The sequence below is a fragment of the Falco peregrinus genome, chromosome 3 (genome assembly GCF_023634155.1).
Source record: "Falco peregrinus isolate bFalPer1 chromosome 3, bFalPer1.pri, whole genome shotgun sequence".
In the NCBI taxonomy this organism is placed as follows: domain Eukaryota; kingdom Metazoa; phylum Chordata; class Aves; order Falconiformes; family Falconidae; genus Falco; species Falco peregrinus.
The window spans coordinates 115,061,198-115,078,228 of NC_073723.1; the positions used below are offsets into that span (position 1 = coordinate 115,061,198).

Genomic DNA, 17,031 nt, shown 5'->3' on the forward strand with positions numbered 1-17,031 from the left:
GATCCCAGCCCTGCATAACAGGCAAGTGGGAGCCCCACAAACCGGGGGAAGGAGTCCACCCCACAGTGCCGTGGCCCCTTTAAAAGCGGCGCGGCCAGGCGGGGAGGTGTGGTGGAGGGGGCGTGGCCTCGCGTGACGTATTCCCTCCCCCCTCCTTTATCGCTCCCCCTCCCCTCCCCGCTCGGCGCCGTGACGTCGCGCCGCCGCTTCGCCCCGCCCTTGGCGCGGGCGCTCCGCCGCCGCCGCAGCCCCGCCCCCCCCCCCCGGGCCGCGCCCCCCCCCCCCGGCCCCGCCGGGCGCGATGCCGCGGGTCTACATCGGCCGCCTCAGCTACCAGGCGCGGGAGCGGGACGTGGAGCGGTTCTTCAAGGGCTACGGCAAGATCCTGGAGGTGGATCTCAAGAACGGGTGAGCGCGGCCTGGCCCGGCCCGGCCCTCCTGTTCCCCGCCGGCGGAGCGCGGCCCGCCCCGGCCCCGGGCGGCGGCCGTGAGGGGCGGGCAGGCCGCAGGGGTCCCTTGGGGAGTAGGGGGGCGGCCGGGCCGCCCGGGCTCCCGCCGGGCAGCTGAGCCCCAGGGGTTCGGCAAGCCGCCGGGGTTCCTGTGGCGGGGAGGGGGGCAGGACGCCTGGGTCCCCATGGCAACGGGGGGGACATGACGCCTGGGCCTCCGAGGGGAAGGGGAGGCCGGATGGCGGGGTCCCGGGAGGCAGGACGCCTGGGCCTCTGTGGCAAGGGGGGCCGGGCGGCTGAGTCCCTGTGGCAGCGGGGCGGGGGGGGGGGGGGGGGGCAGGACGCCTGGGTTCCCATGGCAACGGGAAGGGGGACAGTGCACCTGGGCCTCTGTGGCAAGGAGGGGCCGGATAGGGGGGTCCGGGGGGAGGGGCAGGACGCCTGGGTTCCCATGGCAGTTGGGGGGGGGGGGGGCGGGCAGGACGGCTGGGCCCCTCCCTCAGTTACTGAGGGAAGGGGGAAGGTCATCTGTGTCCTGCCCCCCTCTGTGGGGAGGGGGTGTCCCACAGGGCTTCCCCCAGGCCCCTCCACACCACAGGGTGAGCACTCGGGGCTGAGCCAGGCATGCTCTGGGACACCAGCACCTGCTCTCCCCCCCCCCAAAAAACCAAAAACCAACAAAAAAACCTCCAAACAACCAAACCCAACAAACTCAACCCTCTGGGGGGGCTGAGGCCCTGCCTTGCAGCCCCTGTAGCAGCCGCAGAGGTTTGTTCTCAGCCCCCCAGGGTGGGAGGCATGTGCTGGCATCAGCCTGGGGGGGGGGGGGGGGTGGGCCTGCCTAGCCAGCGCCCCGGTGTGCCGCATGTGTTCTGACCTGTGTGCTGTGCCAGCAGCTGAGCCCTTGCTGCACCTCGAGGGTTTGGTTCCTGCTTCACCAGGACTTGCCCAAGACATTCAAGTGTGGATTTTTCAAGAGAAAACAAATTCCTATTTTTAGTGGTTTTTTTTCCCCAACACTTGAAGCTTCATGAGTGTCGGCGTCTTTACTTTTTACAAGAAACCCAGCTTGAAGTCTTGCTCAGGAAGGCTGAGTGGAATATGGATTTTATTATTATTAGCTAGGCGAGCCAACTATTAACTTCACTTTAGAAGTGGAGAAGAGGCATTTCTCGTAAAAGTTAGTCCCTGAGCATAAAACCAAAAAAGGCACGTTAAGTTTTAATGCTGGTTGTACTGGTAGGTGGACATATAACAGGTTTATAAGATGAATAAAATCCGTTACTAAAACAAACAACTGTGCACATGTCAGTGTTTTAATTAACGCAGCTTCAGGTGGTATTGAAGGTTGCCTGTAACTGGAATATCAGTGTGCTCTGTTTTCCAACCCCACTGTAAACCCTTGAAAGTGCTTTGGGGGGGGGTGTGTGTGGGGGTGCCTGTCAGTTTTCCTGTTGCTGCGTAAGCCTCCAAATTAAACATTTCTGGCTTATGGACAGATGTGGCGGGGGAAAAAAAAAAACAGACAAACTTTTTAGCAGATGTAGAACTGCCAAGTTACATGGCTGATGTGGCTAATGGACTTGTCACCTTGCCTTTATTGAAAAATACCTGCCAAGGACCAGCCCCATGATCCCAGCTTGGCATTCAGGAGTTGTCTGCGGGGTGGTGGTGTGGACACAGGAGTTGACTTACAGGTGCACTTGTGTAGCCCAAACTTGTGGCATCTTAAGTGCAAACAGTAACAGGTATAGAGGGGAGGAGGGCACAGTCTGCCTGGATCTAATATCCAGGCGCTCTGTATGCAGTTTATTCCAGAGCTAGAGTCCTTTTTGGAACTTCACTTGGGGGAGACAGAGTTCAAAAGTTGCCAATAAAGGAAGGAATACAGGAAGCCTAATGTTAACTGAGTTATCATCCACCTTGCTGTTTGCTGCTTCTGTGGCAGATGGCTTCAGCAGTGGCTTCAGTCCGTATTTCTAGGATTAACTCAACAATTTTGTTCCTTTTTTAGTTTTATATTCTGCAGTTCTTTCAACAGCTGTTGGTTTGTAGTTAAATTAGGGTTGGACAAAAACTGACTTGAGCTCTCGGGTTTTGCGCGTCGCTACTTGGGATAGCCTCACACTGTTTTTCTTCAGGGTACTGTGGCATGCTTTGTTTGCTCTCTGATCCTTTCTCCACGGCTTATTTTTAGTAGTGCTTAGCAAACGATTAAAAATTACTGCACGGTGTTTGACTTGAGACATTCTTTCAGTTCCTTCTGGAAATTTGTGAGCTATCTTTGGTGCTCAGCCGGCAGGAGATTAGTGGTTCGGTATTTTAGCAGTTAAACTGAAATGCCTGAGCAGGAGGATGAAACTGCAATGTGATACAGTGGAGTCCTAAAAGCTTAGCTGGGTCTTGCTTGCCACTAATTGTAATTTAAGCTTGCAATTCGAAGGCTTAAAGTAATGCTGCAATTCCTAATTGTATGCTCATAGTTTTCATATTCTTTTTTTCTACTCAGAACTGCACTGACAACCGGAGCTCTGTGTGGCAGTGGTGTATGTACTAAGCGACCAGAAATTTGGACTTTTCAGCCTGCTTTTTACCTTCTAAAAAAATGCTGAAAGCTAGCTGTAGTAGCTGTAAGATCTGAAAGCTTTCATGGATGGGGACAACAATCTGCAATCTCGCTAGGTTAAAAAATAGTTCTACCTGTGTGCTTGTCTGCCCTGTGTCACCCTGAGCAGCTTTTGAGAATTTGCAGCTTCATCCTTATAAAATACCTGCAAGACAGAGGGATGTAACTTCTCCAGTGGATTGAGGAAGACAGATCAAAACTAAAAGCTTTGGACTTAAGTTCTTCCATCTAACTAGGCTCAAAGTCTGTATTTGCCCAAGGAGAAGTAATTTGATTTTCTTGTATTCTCCCCACCAAAATATTTAGTGCTGATTAACTTCAATTAGAGTAATTGGTATTAAACAAAATCAAATTGGTGTCACAACATAATGATACCCAGTACACCTAGATGACAGTAAGGTGACCTATTAATTAATGCCAGTGGATTTTTTTCCCCTTTTGCTAATATTGGGGTGAATAAGGTGAGATTCTAATTTCTTTTTGATTTAAGGTGTCCAGTCATGCTGGAAGAGCAGAGATTCTCATCAATGTTTGTCATTAGTGCAGAAACTTAGAAGAATCACTACCAAATCTTACATTTAAGTAGTTTAAATCTTGAAATTCAAGTATTTTTTGAGGTTGTAACTTCAGTGACTCATTAAATGAGTGTTTTGTTTCAAGCAGTCTGAAGATGCTTTTCTTTAATAACGCCTTGCTCCTGGCTGTAGCCGCCTCCAAGCAGGACTGGCAGGCAGAGTGCTGCCCGTGCCTCTGCTGTTCCCCTTCCTGGCTACAGCACGGGCGAGCGTATGGCTCCAGCAAGCAGCCCGAGTGGACTGCGAGCCACCTACAAGTTAACTTTCAGGAGTGTTTTTTAGGGTTGGACGCATTGCATTCTTTATTCCAAATAAAACTGGAGCCAGGAATCGCTTTTTCATGGGCTTCCTCCTCTGCTGCTGCTCATGTTGATGCCTGCTTGCCCCGACCTCGCTCATCCAGAGATGCAGGAGGAATGGTGGAGGTGCAATGTGCTCATTTTGGGAGCATCTGTCCAATTGTGTAATATAAAATTCAGAAAGTGGTGAGGCACTGGAAGAAGTTGCCCAGAGCAGCTGTGGGTGCACCGTCCCTGGTAGTGTCCAAGGACAGGTTGGACAGGGCTTGGAGCAACCTGGGCTAGCAGGAGGTGTCCCTGCCCAGGGCAGGGAGTTGGAACTGAATGGTCTTTAAGGCCCCTTGCAACCCAAACCGTTCTGTGATTCTGTTCTTAGAAAGCTGCCAAACCATCAGCTTGATTTGCTGAGAGAAGAGCATGGTGAGAGTTGGGCATGTCTCTCTTTGCTGGGAACCTGCAAAGCAGTGGCTGAACTGGCACTGCAGCCACAGGTCAAGCTCAGGCAGGTTGCCACTCATCTAAACTTTATGGATTTCTTGTGCTGCAAAGGGTAGGGACAGCAGCTTTGAGGTCCTTCTCGGCCCATGGGACTCGTGCTCTTGGACTCCACCGCATCTCCAGCACCAGCCGTTAGTCAATAGTGGGAAAAAATTGTCACCTGGGGAATACTATAGAGGTGGGCTTGTGGGCTTTGTGCTGGTCCTGGTGGGCTGGCATAGAGAAGAGGGTGTGGAACCAGCAGGCTTTGAAAGCAGTGCAGTGGAGGAGCAGCTGAAAGGAGAAAGATGAGGGTCTGCCTTTTATTTCAGGTATTAAGCAATTTCAGAAAATGACATTTTTCCTTTCCTTTAAAAACCAAAAAAACCCACCTTTTAGGATGTTTGGTCTACTGGAATTGCTTGGGATGAGGACAGACTCCTGTAGTTTTTTCCTTTTTTGGTACATGAACAGAAAATGGCATAGCTTCACGTTAGCTGAAGTAAATTGCATTGACGTTTTTAGTAAGTAGTTTTATGCCACGTATGAAATAGTAATAATAGGCATTTAAGAGAAGATTTACTTGCACTGCTGTCATATAACAGCAGGTTCAGATTGCTGTAGTTAAGGCTGTGTCAGCAGTTGTGGCTTTCTGTGGTGTAAAACTGTGCTTCTGAAGGTTCTTGATTCGTGTTTTTAGATCACACTGCAATATTATACATATTTAACAGGTGGATCAGTATTACTTTCATTTGTGAGTGGTGTGGACTATGGTTTCTAATGTTCTTTAAATGCAAGTAATCTCAAGGTTTGTATGAGCTTGCTTGTTTGTCTTACAAGAAGAAATTTCTAATTTCTTTTTTTTTAACTTTTGCTTTTTCTTTTTCCATCAGAGTAATGTCTTATTCTAGAGCTACTTGCATTCTGTGTGTTCCCAGATGAAAAAGAAGAACAGCACAGGGTCAATGATAAGCCTTCCCTTTTGGAATGAGCAAAGAGAAGAAAAAATGTTAATGCTTTCCATCACCATTTGGCCAGATAAAGTCCTGTTGATGTAGGACCATCTTGGGAGCAGATTCCCGTGGGAGGCCAGGTGGAGGAGCTGGTGTCAGACCGCGAGTGCTGGAAGTGCTGCCTCTTGTCTCATGCGTGGTCCGGGTGTCCGAGTGCCCCCCCAAGCAACTTCTGGGTGCACTTCTGGGAAGAACAAATTCAGTGCTGTGCTCTGATTGAATTCAGATATTCCTGTGTTATTCTAGCCTCAAATGTCTGTGCATTTATTGTCTCGAAAGTGCTGGTGTTTACCAGCAGGCACTTCACTGTGTAAGTAATTGCTATTAAGGCGAGATCTCGTTTAAACGTTGGCGCTCACTTGCTCTATTTTTGGAACTAAAGGGAGGAAAGTTGCAATTTGAATGGTTTTATAATGGTTTCAGTTGTTATAAATCAATGACGCTTGTTTCTTCCATGAAACTACGGCACTTGCATGTGAAAGCAGCCACCTTATTTGTGGTGTTTGGAGTCATTTTTCAGTGTTTCATTATTACGGGTACCATTATGCAGCAAAACTGTAGCTGCTGGTGGTGCCATGGTTGGGGGAGGTAGTGAGAAAGCTTAAAAACAAAGTGACTTAAAAGAGGAGGAGGCCAGTGTTTTTCTGTCAGGGGGTTGTTTTTCTGGATTACTTAAAACACCAGCAGTCACAAAAATTTTGCCCTGTGGCTTGCTAAGACCTGAGCTCAGGATTACATGTTTTCCTACAGCAGCCGGAGAAGTTGCAGCCAAAAGAGACTCTCAGTTGCACAAAGGGCTGCAGCATCCTCAGCTGTTGCTTGGGCGACTTTGGAGCCTGGATCCGGTCTTGGCAGGTAACTGAAGGAGAAGTGATTTCAACTGCAGGTAGTCTCTGAACTCCGGTAGACAGCACTCTGATGTTTTTTGTTCTCTTCCCCTGACCCGTTGGGATAACGGGTGTCCACACAATGTTAGTTTTTAAATAGGTGTTTAACTCTTGTCTGGTTAGAAATTGCAGGCTTGAGTTTTGCTTCAGAGCACTGAAGCTGTGCATTTGCTCTGCAACTGTAAGCAAGTCACCAGCTTGTCTCTGAGCACCAGCTGTAAGAAATTATTTTAAAACCCTGTGCTTGGCCTTTTGGGATCTCTAGCCGACAGGGATTAGGCACTTGCAGCAGCTTGACATTGGCACTGATGCCTGTGGCATCTCTGACGATAAACTGAAAACACTGGCTTTTACCTTTTCAGGCAAGCAGTGGTCTGTAAGTTTTGTCTCTGTATTGTGTTTGGTTTTGATAATGAGAAATCAATGCCGAAATATTTCATTTCAACATTCAAATGAACATTTTTTTTTTTTTTTCCAATTTGTATCCTTCTTGCACTTGATCTGCTCAGGACTAACAAATCTTGAGCAAGGCTAGTGCAGCAGATGTTTTCAAACACAAAACTTCGTTCTTCTCTGGACCTGCACCCTGTGCTGCCCTTGCAAGCCCTCTTGGCTGCAGGTGGATTCCTCTTTTGCCCAGGGAACTTGTTCCGCGTTACTGTTGCTGGATTTGAGTCCCTCGACAAGGTTTGGACTGGCCATGCTCTCTGAGATGCTAGGATATTGGAAATATAGTGGGCAGAAAACACTTTCTCAGCAGTACATGGGAAGCTGCGGGTATTTCAGCAGGTGGAAGATCTGTCCTGTTACATGAGCACATGGCTTTTCTTACCCAGACCATCAGTACTGTCCATAGTCAAGAGTAGAATTAGTCTGGTTAAAACAAAATCCCTTTTCCTGACCTGCCTTTGTATTTTCTGTCTTGTTGGACCTTTCACGCAGCATATACAGACCACTTGTGTTTGCAGAGATGAACGCATATTGCCATTTGAAGAGTAGGAATTAAGATCGCTTCCTGATAGGACCAGGAATGAACCCAGGGCTTTTAAAAACTCAGGATAAATCCTGATCTGTGGAACATATATACTGCACTATCTGTCAAATGCCAGTTCAGCCTCACGGCCGTTGAGCAAATTTATGGAATTATTTATTGAATATGGTGCAGCACAGCATGATATTTAGTGGGCTTGTGGCAGGGGTAGTGCTCGTGGCCTTGAACCCTTAGGTGGCCTTCAGGAGGCTGCCGCCGATGTTGGTCTGAGGGACTGTGCAGCACGCTCTTCGGGCTCCGCAGAAATCTGTGCAACGCAAGTTGTCTTTGAGCGCAGATACCTCTGGTTCAGTTCTGAGTGATTCTTTTTCTCTCCATCTCTTTAGGTACGGCTTTGTTGAGTTTGATGATCTGCGAGATGCAGATGATGCTGTTTATGAGCTAAATGGTAAAGATCTTTGTGGGGAGAGAGTGATCGTTGAGCATGCCAGAGGCCCACGTCGTGACAGCAGTTACGGTTCTGGACGCAGTAAGCACTAACATGCATTTGTATCTGTGACTTATTTTAAATAAAATATTTTTTGCTCATTTTTTTAAAGAGTAATATAAAAAGAAAATTATATGAAGTTGTGAATAGTGTTGTGTAACTGTAAATGTAACTGTTGATCTGAATATTTAACGTTTGTTGTATTAAACTATTTTAACTGATAAATTAATAAACACAATTTCTTGTACCATTTTTATTTTATCATTTTGTTTAACTATTTGAATGGTTTATTTGCACTGTGATGTTTAACATAGATTTAACAAAGACCTCAATGTTTTAATTAAAAGAGTCCTTTGAGGCTAAGATGACTGCCTGTTCCATTTGCTGACCCTGGGTTACCTTTCCATGAGTGGCTCTTTGACCTTTGTGGCCCTTGGCTGACCAAAAAAAAAGGAAGCCATGTGACGACCGCAACCTTTTCCCATTAGACCTGGGTGGTGAGGATCCCAAGGGTTAGAGACAGATGAGATTAATCTGAAATAGGTGCCTGAAAAGCTTTATTCATGTCAGATATTCAGAAAGCCTTTAAGCAACGTAAGTAACATTAGTAAACTGGCTTAATTTGGTTTCTTCTTTCAAACTGTTTTTAAAATAACTTTAAATTTAATTGCATGTTAATCATAGCGTAATCATAATTATGTGCATTGTTTTAATTATGTGCCTGTAGTAAAAATTTTTTAATGCTTTGGATCTTTGTAACATTTCATACAAGGGGGATCGAATTTAGACCAGTGGGTGGGTGAATTTTTAATGTGTTTTGTGAACATACGGGGCAGAAGAGTTTTCGTCCGGGACGTAGAGTGAGTGCTCCATTTCCCTAGTTGAAGTACTGCTGTCTGCTTGTCACCTCCTAAAGGTGGATATGGTTATAGAAGAAGCGGAAGAGATAAGTACGGTCCTCCTACCCGTACAGAATACAGATTGATTGTGGAAAATTTGTCAAGCCGCTGCAGCTGGCAAGATCTTAAGGTATGGGGCCCCTTTCTTTACCCTCTCTATTAAAGAGCACAAAGGGTAAAAAAGTTAGCTTCCATTTCAACAAGGAAAACTGGCATGCACCCATGTTCTTTACTCCTACTTATTAGTAAGTCTGTGTGCTCGTGTGCATACAAGTAGATTTTGGAAGTGATACACACTTAAATCAATATAGAAATGTATTTGCATATGTGAAATCATTAATGTGACGCTGGGTGTTGCACCTGCAGGCTTGGTGTCACTGGGCTGTAGGAGGTTAACTTTTTTCCTTAACACAAACCAGCATCACGTACAGATGTGTTTTATCTTATCTTTAAGCCCTGTCAAAACACGCTTTAATCATGCCAGTGGTAGGATTCACGAGAGATTGAGGAGTTCACCCTTGACACTTTGGATTTTACTCATCAACTTGTAAGGTGCTAGAGCTATTTGGAAATGATAGCATCATTCTTGCACAGTCTCTGTTAAGAATTTCCACACCACATAAAGCTGTTTTAAAGAGAGTTTCAGGGAAAGGACGCTCCCAGAATGAGCAATCATACAAAACCTCTGCCAAAAGCTGGTGTTTTCCTAAGTCCAAAGGAGTGAAAGGTGATTCTCAGCAGCGGAGGTGCTGGGTAATGCTGTGTACCCACAGCACCTCTGAGTACGCTGGAGGTGGAGTGTTGGCTCGTGGTTGTCTGCGTCATGGATGGAGGAGGCAGGACAGGGAGCAGAATTTCAACAGTAGGTGCAGAAAGATAGTGTTTTCTTGTCAAACTTAGCAGCAATGGTTAAAAACATTTGTTCTTACAGGAATGCATTCTTTTATGGTTCTCTTTTAAGGATGTGTAAAATTTGTTCTAAACAAACTTTGACGTAGTAGAAACTGGTCTGTAATTGAATATGTAACACTAGTTCAGGTACGTACCGAGATTCTTCAAATGTCTTTTGTTGTTAACGCTTCACAGCATCAGTAGCTTGTCTTTGCTTCTGGTATTAAAAATTGTAAGTAGAGCATGGCATGATTAATCCTCTACTGGATGCATTGCTTCTTTTGAATAGCTTTCATTTCAGTGTACTTAAGGTGGGAGTAGCTGGGTTGAAAACAGACTGAACTGGGGTTCTGTGCCCCATTTCCATTGCAGCCCACGTCTGCAGTGGCTGAAAGATGACCCTGTCTGGTGGCTTACTCAGAGCAGGGCAGGACGGCCCTCCCTGATAAACAGGCATTTAGTAATCGAAACAGAGAAGCCAGGGAGCATGAAGTGGGGAAAATGAATTGAGCTTTTACTTGTGGGGGGGTTTCTTCCTGCAGAATGAGAGATGTTACCTAGGTGGAAGACAAAGGGAAGTCTGCTTGTCTGTAGTCTTCTTGCCTCTTCATATTCGACCTTTAAATTTGTCATCTTTCCCAAGTTACCTTTGAAAACATGATTTAGAGAGCGATAATTTTCTTTCTTTAATCACTTTCGTAATTTGAAACTTACCTTAGTCCAGAGCATATTCCATATTGGACTCGAGATGAGAGACCTTAAATTAACATTTGGCTCAGAACTACCAACACTGCTTTGGTTCTAATCACACAAACTGTGAAATCATAGCGTGTTATTTGGCTTGTTCAGAAACCTTGCCGTTAGCACTGCGAATGCTCTTTGGTTAAAACCCTTGCTGACATCCATGTGAGTAGAAGAGGCTAAGTGAGCGTTGTTGCAGAAATGAACAGAGTCAGCCTGGAAGCCTGGCTCTGGATTCGAGGGAATGGTTATTCTGTCCTCTTCCTCTAGGATTATATGCGTCAGGCAGGGGAAGTGACATATGCAGATGCACACAAAGGAAGGAAAAATGAAGGTGTGATTGAGTTCAAATCCTATTCTGACATGAAAAGAGCCCTTGAAAAGCTGGACGGGACAGAAGTAAATGGCAGAAAGATTAGATTAGTGGAAGACAGACCTGGATCGAGACGGCGCCGCTCTTACTCTAGAAGCCGAAGCCATTCGAGGTATGTCTCTTTATAACGTGGCTCAGGCTGAGTCTAGCTGCAATTACATGAATATACAGCAGGTTCCAAAACACCCTGGAAGCGTTCAGAGTTCTCAGTACATCTAGTTCTTGAGAATGAATTGGTTACCTGCAAGTAACCAAGGGGAATGAGGCCTCTGTTCAGAGCTATCTTCCTTGGTGAACGTGTGTATCTGCTAGCTAAACACCTGGCAGCGTGCTGCCATTCTTCCCCAGCTACACCAAGTCCGTAGTCCTTGCTGTCTTGCAGGAGAAGGCTGCGTGGCAGGTGGAGCTGCGCATGCAGAATGAAACAGAAGGTGCCTTTGACACTTCAGCTCTGAACACTGTGTTCTGCTGTAAGCACCAGGACTAACAGTTCTTTCTCAGCTTGGAAACCCCCACCCATTCCCTGTTTCTTAGAGATTTGCTGCTTTTATTCTATGATCAAGAGAACTGCTTCAACACACAACACCATGTATTTTCCCCTTTCCATTCTGGGGTAGAACGTGTTGCAAGAAAACTCAGGCAAGCTTCTACTGTCCATAGAACAGCTTGCTTATGAAATCAAAGCTTTATCCTCGTGTCTCACTGTATTCACTCTGCCTTGACTGGGAAAGTGATTCTCACTTCCTTATTTTAAATAAGGTTGCATATTTTCTTTGGGGTAGCCACCCTGCTCTCTTCCAGACATGGCAGCAGGGGGTGAGCAGTGAGGAGAAGGTTACTCTTAATTTAAGCCTGTAACTATCGGGTAACGTCTCACCATTCGGCTGCTTGAAAGGTGCCTTAATGCTACGGGTTTTGCCCACAGGGAACTGGGGATCACAAGCTCTCCATGGGCATGTGCTAATGTTAAGCTGATTGATTTTTTTTTTTTTGTTCCAGGTCTCGCTCTCGAAGCAGACATTCTCATAAAAGCAGGAGCCGCAGCGCCAGTAGTAGTCGCTCCAAGAGTAGATCAAGATCCAGGTATGTCTTTGTGTTGGAAGAAATGGGGGCTACCCACTTAAATGGGAAGAATCATCCTAAACTTGCAGCAGGAGCACTGTTTGTTTTTCTTTTCCCTACCTATTATGCACGCCACTTGAAGTGCTAATCAAATCCAAGCCGCGCTGAAGTGGAGCTGTCTGTTGTCTTTGCGCTTCCAGGTCTGTGTCCCGTTCCAGAAGCAAGAGCCGTAGTCGAAGCAAGAGCCATAGCAGAAGCCAAAAAGAGAAAAGCAGGACTCCAAGTAAAGAGGATAAAAGTAGGAGCCGCAGCAGGAGTGCAGAGAAATCCCGAAACAAAAGTAAAGATAAATCTGAGGGCGCTCTCCATAACAGTGATGAGAAAGCAAAGAGCAGGAGCCACAGCAAGGAAAAGAGTAGGAGCAGGAGTGGGAGTAAGGACAGGGGAGACATGAGGGAGAGCATGAGGAGTAGGAGCAAGGAGAAGAGCAGAAGCAAAGACAGGGAGAAGAGCATTAGCAAGGCTAGAAGCAGGAGCAAGAGCAGGGATGAGAGCAGGAGCAGGAGCCACAGTAAGGATAAAAGGAAAAGTAGGAAGAGAAGCAGGGATGACAGCAGAAGTAGGAGCAGGAGCCACAGCAAGAGTGAGAAAAGCAAGAGGCGCAGCAAGCGAGACAGCAAACCAAGTAGCAAGAAGAAAAGGAAGGACAGCCACGAGCGGTCCAGGTCAGCCTCCAAAGACAAGGAGCATCTAAAATCAGATTCTGACAAAAAGGAGGCAAAAGGTGAGGGTGAGGATGCAGCTGCATGTCGGGTGTCTCGCTCCAGGTCTAGGTCGATTTCCAAGTCAAAACCAAATGTCAAATCGGATTCTCGTTCCAGGTCTAAATCCGTTTCAAAGCCTAGGTCCCGGTCCAAGTCTAGATCTAGGTCTGCCTCTAGGTCACACTCCCAGTCGCGGTCAAGGTCTCGCTCCAGATCCTAACCTTGCTGCAACTGCACTTGGAATGGTTGGAAAAGTCTTTTGTACATGTTTAGTAGTTGTAGCACAAGTGATTGAAGTAGAAAACATGTCAATGCTGTATATTTTTAACAACCTGATGGTCTGTCTGTCATTATTAACTGCAGTGCTCCCTCCCTGCCATGCTCTCTGGTGCAAGGTTGTTCAGCTCATTTTCTATCCTATAGAAAGGTTCTCTTTAAATATAACTCTTCCTAGAGCACCAAAATTGCCCTGTTTTCCGGGAAGAGCCTTGCAGAGAACGAGCACTGCACCTTGGTGGGTTTATGAGATTTGCAGTGATGACTGATAGGGTAGGTATGATGGCTTCAACAGTCTTTGCCCTTGAATTGATGCCCTTTGATGTATGCCATTTAGTGGAAGTGCTAAGTCTTAAGTTTCATACTACTTTTGTTTCATATTTTTTTGACTTACAGAGTTGTGAATAGCACAGTCAAAAGGAAAAAAAATATAGGTACTTGCAGTAATCCATAGGGAAAAGAAGTATAGTTCCATATTCTGGTATTGTGACAATATCCTTGTTTTATATTAAATTTTTTTATTTTATTTTTCCCTGTCTTGCAAAGTACAGTGATTCCTGTTTCCATGAAATTTGAATAAAGACTATTTTTGCTTGATGACATTTGGTGGTGGTTACATGAAGTTGTGTCGTGACTGTCAGTGTTTGATATCCATTGGTGTAAACTAGAATTTGCAGAAGAGTTACTCACAGAGAATGGGATCTTGGTTTAGAAAGCCACTTTAATATTAAGTGCTGTCATGACACTTTAATACAGTCCAGTTAAAATAACTTGTTCCTCCAGAAACACATAGGTGTTGTTTGGAGCTTTAATGTTGCAGTAAGAAGAATACAGGAAAATGAACCAGAAGCAATAATGAAGGTGACAAGCCTGTTTTCCACTGTCTAATAAATGAAATGGAGTGAGCTTCAGCTTCCATAATACAGGGAAGAAAATTTGTCACCCGCTTAACTCGCTCGACTCAAGTCAACTGAGATCATTGCTTGTCCCACAACGTTTTAGGCTTTGTACAGCTGTGCTGGAGGGAAGCGTGGCTGGCGTGGAAAGTGTGTTTTTCTGCTCTTTGCTTTGTTCTGTAGATCATTAGTTCTGTTTCTTCATTCACACAGTTGGCCTTTCTTACTGCACCTGTGCGAAATGAAGGGCAAAGAAGCACGATGCTTTTAGCGGTGCCAGGCAAGGTAGCACGCTCAGCAGGAGAACACAAAGCTACCCCAGCTGTTTACTTCTGGTTCTTCTTTGATTTCATGATTCTTGATTGCGAGTTTGGGATTTCAGTCATGAACCACGAACTTCCAAAGGGAAGGCGTTAGTTTGAGCCAGGTGGGATGGGGATGTTGACTCCGATAGCGTGAACCAGCCTTTGCTCTGGGCACTGTGCAGCAGCCAGTGTTTGTCCTAATGTCCCCCAAAAATGCAGGGGAATGGTAGCTTGGAGATTTCCAGCCATGGATTGAAGGTTCACTTTGTGTGTGGCCCTTTCCTGGAAGGGAGCTGCTGTACAGAAACCTTGTTTGCTCTGGATTCAGTGTCCAGACGGGCTCTGTCATCTAGCTGAAATTCCCTAGCACTCACTTTCCCAGTCCAGCTTCTCTAGTCACACCCAGAGCAATTTGGAGCTGAGGCTGGAGCCTCACTCAGCTTGTCTCTTCTCAGCATATTTTCCAGGAGTGTTTCCTCCTAATAAAACACCTTTGCTTGGGGGGAACTTTTATAAAAGAAAAAAAAACCCCAAAACTGCAGGACACGCTTCTGAGGAGCTTGGAAACACCAAGAGCGGTGGGGGCTGCTCTGCTGCATGTCCCCAGTAACCCTCAGATGTGGGGGGGAAGGCAGGCAGCTCCTAGCAGGAGTTTCGTAGGTGTTCCTGAATAATATCCCAGTTTTAGTCTCGGGCCATTAGCAAACTGCTCAAACTGAACTTTCTACAAGCTTTTCTGTTGCATGGGTGCTTTGAATGGCTTTTGAATGAAGAAGTGCTGTCCCCAGCACCTTGCTCTGCCTGCCAGCGGTGTTCTGAAAAGTAAAAGGCAAAACACATTTTGTGAGTTTTTTACTTGGTCTGGGAAAAAAAAAAAAGCTAGTTACGGCTTTATGAAAATCTTTTCTTTAGCGAATTTCAAACTGCTAACAATACTTCTGATAGCAGTTCTTGCAGCTAGATGTTAACTTCATAGGTACAAGTAATTCTGTGTAATTTGGTCATTTGAAACTTGTACTGCTGTATTAAAAAGATGAAAGGGCAGTAGATCATAAGACTTGCTTTCAACACAAAATATTTCCATAGAGTTTAAGAGGGGTCAGGTCTTGGTGAGTGGCTCAGACTTTATCAAATGTCATATTACTACAGCAGCATGAGAAAGCAATGTGGAAGTGAATTTAATTTCTTTAGAAGGAAAAGCCTTTTCCAGCTATATATATTTAGTGCTTCAACAACTTAGGCACTCATAATAACATTGCTAATCCCTTTTGCTGCTTAATCTTGGTACAGTAGCAAACCAGGCTAGGCAAGATGTTTGCTAATAGGGGATAATTAGCTGAAAAATACCTTTAAGAAAGTCTGCAAATGATAAAGTCTAGGCTAAGACTTTAAAAAGTAACTCTGGCTTTTGCCATCTGGCTGCCAAGGCTGCTCCTAATGAGGTGAGCATGGCTTTAGTGAGCCCTCAGGGAGAAACGTTTCTTCCCTAAATACCTGAAGACAGGCTTTTGGAGATGGAGGTACATGGAAAACTTTTGGTTGAGGAGTAAATCTGCGTTGTGTGCAGCAAAGGTTGTTCCCTGCAATGCTCAAGGTTGCATGTGTGAGCACCTCGGGTGATGCTGGAGGTACAGGGCCAGCACCTGCCCCGCAGGGAATTCTGCGTGTGCAATGGGGTGTCCGTGTCATTTTTTGATAGAATTAATTGTGATGTCCCTGCTTTTGTTTTTGCTGTTTTCAAAGCAGGTGATTGATTGTTGCAAGCAAATTTTCAAGGGGTGGAAAAAGTAGGTTTTGATTAAAAAGGCATTTGAGGGTTGAGCAGCCCAGGATCTGTGCCTGTTTGCCCAAGTCTCTGAGTACTTCTGTATCAGGAGGAGCCTTTGGCAGCTCTTAACCCAAAACCACTTCAGATGCACCTAGAGCAACTATTTGGAAGCACTGTTCTCGACTCTGGTGCGAACTTGGTCACCTATGAGAGGCAGGGTCTTCTGCAAAGCTTGGGGTTGCTTCCCTGCACTCCAGGCTCCTGCTGCTCAACAAACCTTGCTGCAAGGCTGTGATCCAGCCGGATTTGTTTTGAACATGAATAACCCCAGTGAAGAGCTGGGACTCGTCTCGTGTCCGATATGAAGCCTGTGCTTAAAACACTTGTGTGATTTAGGTGTGCATCTCCCATGCTTTGGTTTACCCCTAAATGTGCCCAGATCTAAGTGGGAGTGACCCCATTACCCCCGTCCCCAGGCCAAGCCGCTTTCTCAGCCTGCTGGGTCCTTTTTTTGGCTGGGTTGAGGCTGCCACGTCTCCAGCTGCTCACATGCAGTTACAAAGCCTGGCACCCGGCTGTGCCGCCACACATACACCATGTAGCTACAGCTTGTGCTGGGCACCTGCTCAGAGAGGATGTGGTAGGAGCAATGCGGGGATTTCATCAGCATCAAAGAGGAGATTTCATCAGCTGTGCCCATCAGGAAGGTGAGAAATTAAACCCTCGTCCCAGCTCTGGACTCTGGCCTTCCCTGGGCATCGAATACCCCAGCGCCTTTCTGCACGAAGGTCCCAGTGCTGGCAGCAGGACCAGCAAGTGGCTGGGTTGAGGCTTTGTGCCCCTGCGTCCTGCTCTGGGGGGACCTGGTGATGCTGCCATGGGGTGGAAGTGACAGGTGTCCCAAAATGTGCTGAGCTGCTGAGCAAAGCAAGCTCCAACACCCTCACCCCACCTCCTCTGTGATCTCGGCTGGGGCTGTCTTCTTCTGCCGTGAAGGCAGCTTCTAGTGACGCGAGTTGCACGTAAAAGATGTTCCTGCCACGGGTTACAGGGAGTATAGAGGTTTGTATTAAGAAAATAAAAGGTGTTTCCTGCACTTCCTGCCTTTGTGGGTGGGTGACTCCAGCCGTCACTGAGTCCCCGTGGGGGCCCTGCAGCCCCCTTGTCCCCTGTGCCCTGGGCTGGCCTGAGAACAGGCTCCTCCAGGGACGCAGCCATGGCCCCCACCACAGCCCAGCGGCCCAGCTGGAGG

General features: G+C 46.6%; 1 protein-coding gene across 3 annotated transcripts; it reads left to right on the top strand.

Annotated features, from left to right (window-relative positions):
• Window positions 1–256: 256 nt before the first annotated feature.
• Window positions 257–13,412, top strand: SRSF4 (serine and arginine rich splicing factor 4). 3 transcript variants are annotated; one of them, XM_055798476.1, is made up of 7 exons: window positions 257–408; window positions 6,190–6,294; window positions 7,704–7,846; window positions 8,721–8,833; window positions 10,606–10,820; window positions 11,708–11,791; window positions 11,971–13,412. In XM_055798476.1, exons 1-7 carry the CDS (start codon window positions 302–304, stop codon window positions 12,752–12,754), a joined length of 1,551 nt encoding a protein of 516 aa, XP_055654451.1. In that variant the 5' UTR covers window positions 257–301; the 3' UTR covers window positions 12,755–13,412. The 3 variants fall into 3 exon arrangements, with proteins under 3 accessions (XP_055654451.1, XP_055654452.1, XP_027643829.1); XM_055798477.1 differs by lacking the exon at window positions 6,190–6,294 and having other exon boundaries at window positions 258–408; XM_027788028.2 differs by lacking the exons at window positions 257–408; window positions 6,190–6,294; window positions 7,704–7,846 and adding an exon at window positions 8,206–8,398.
• The last annotated feature ends 3,619 nt before the right edge of the window (window positions 13,413–17,031 follow it).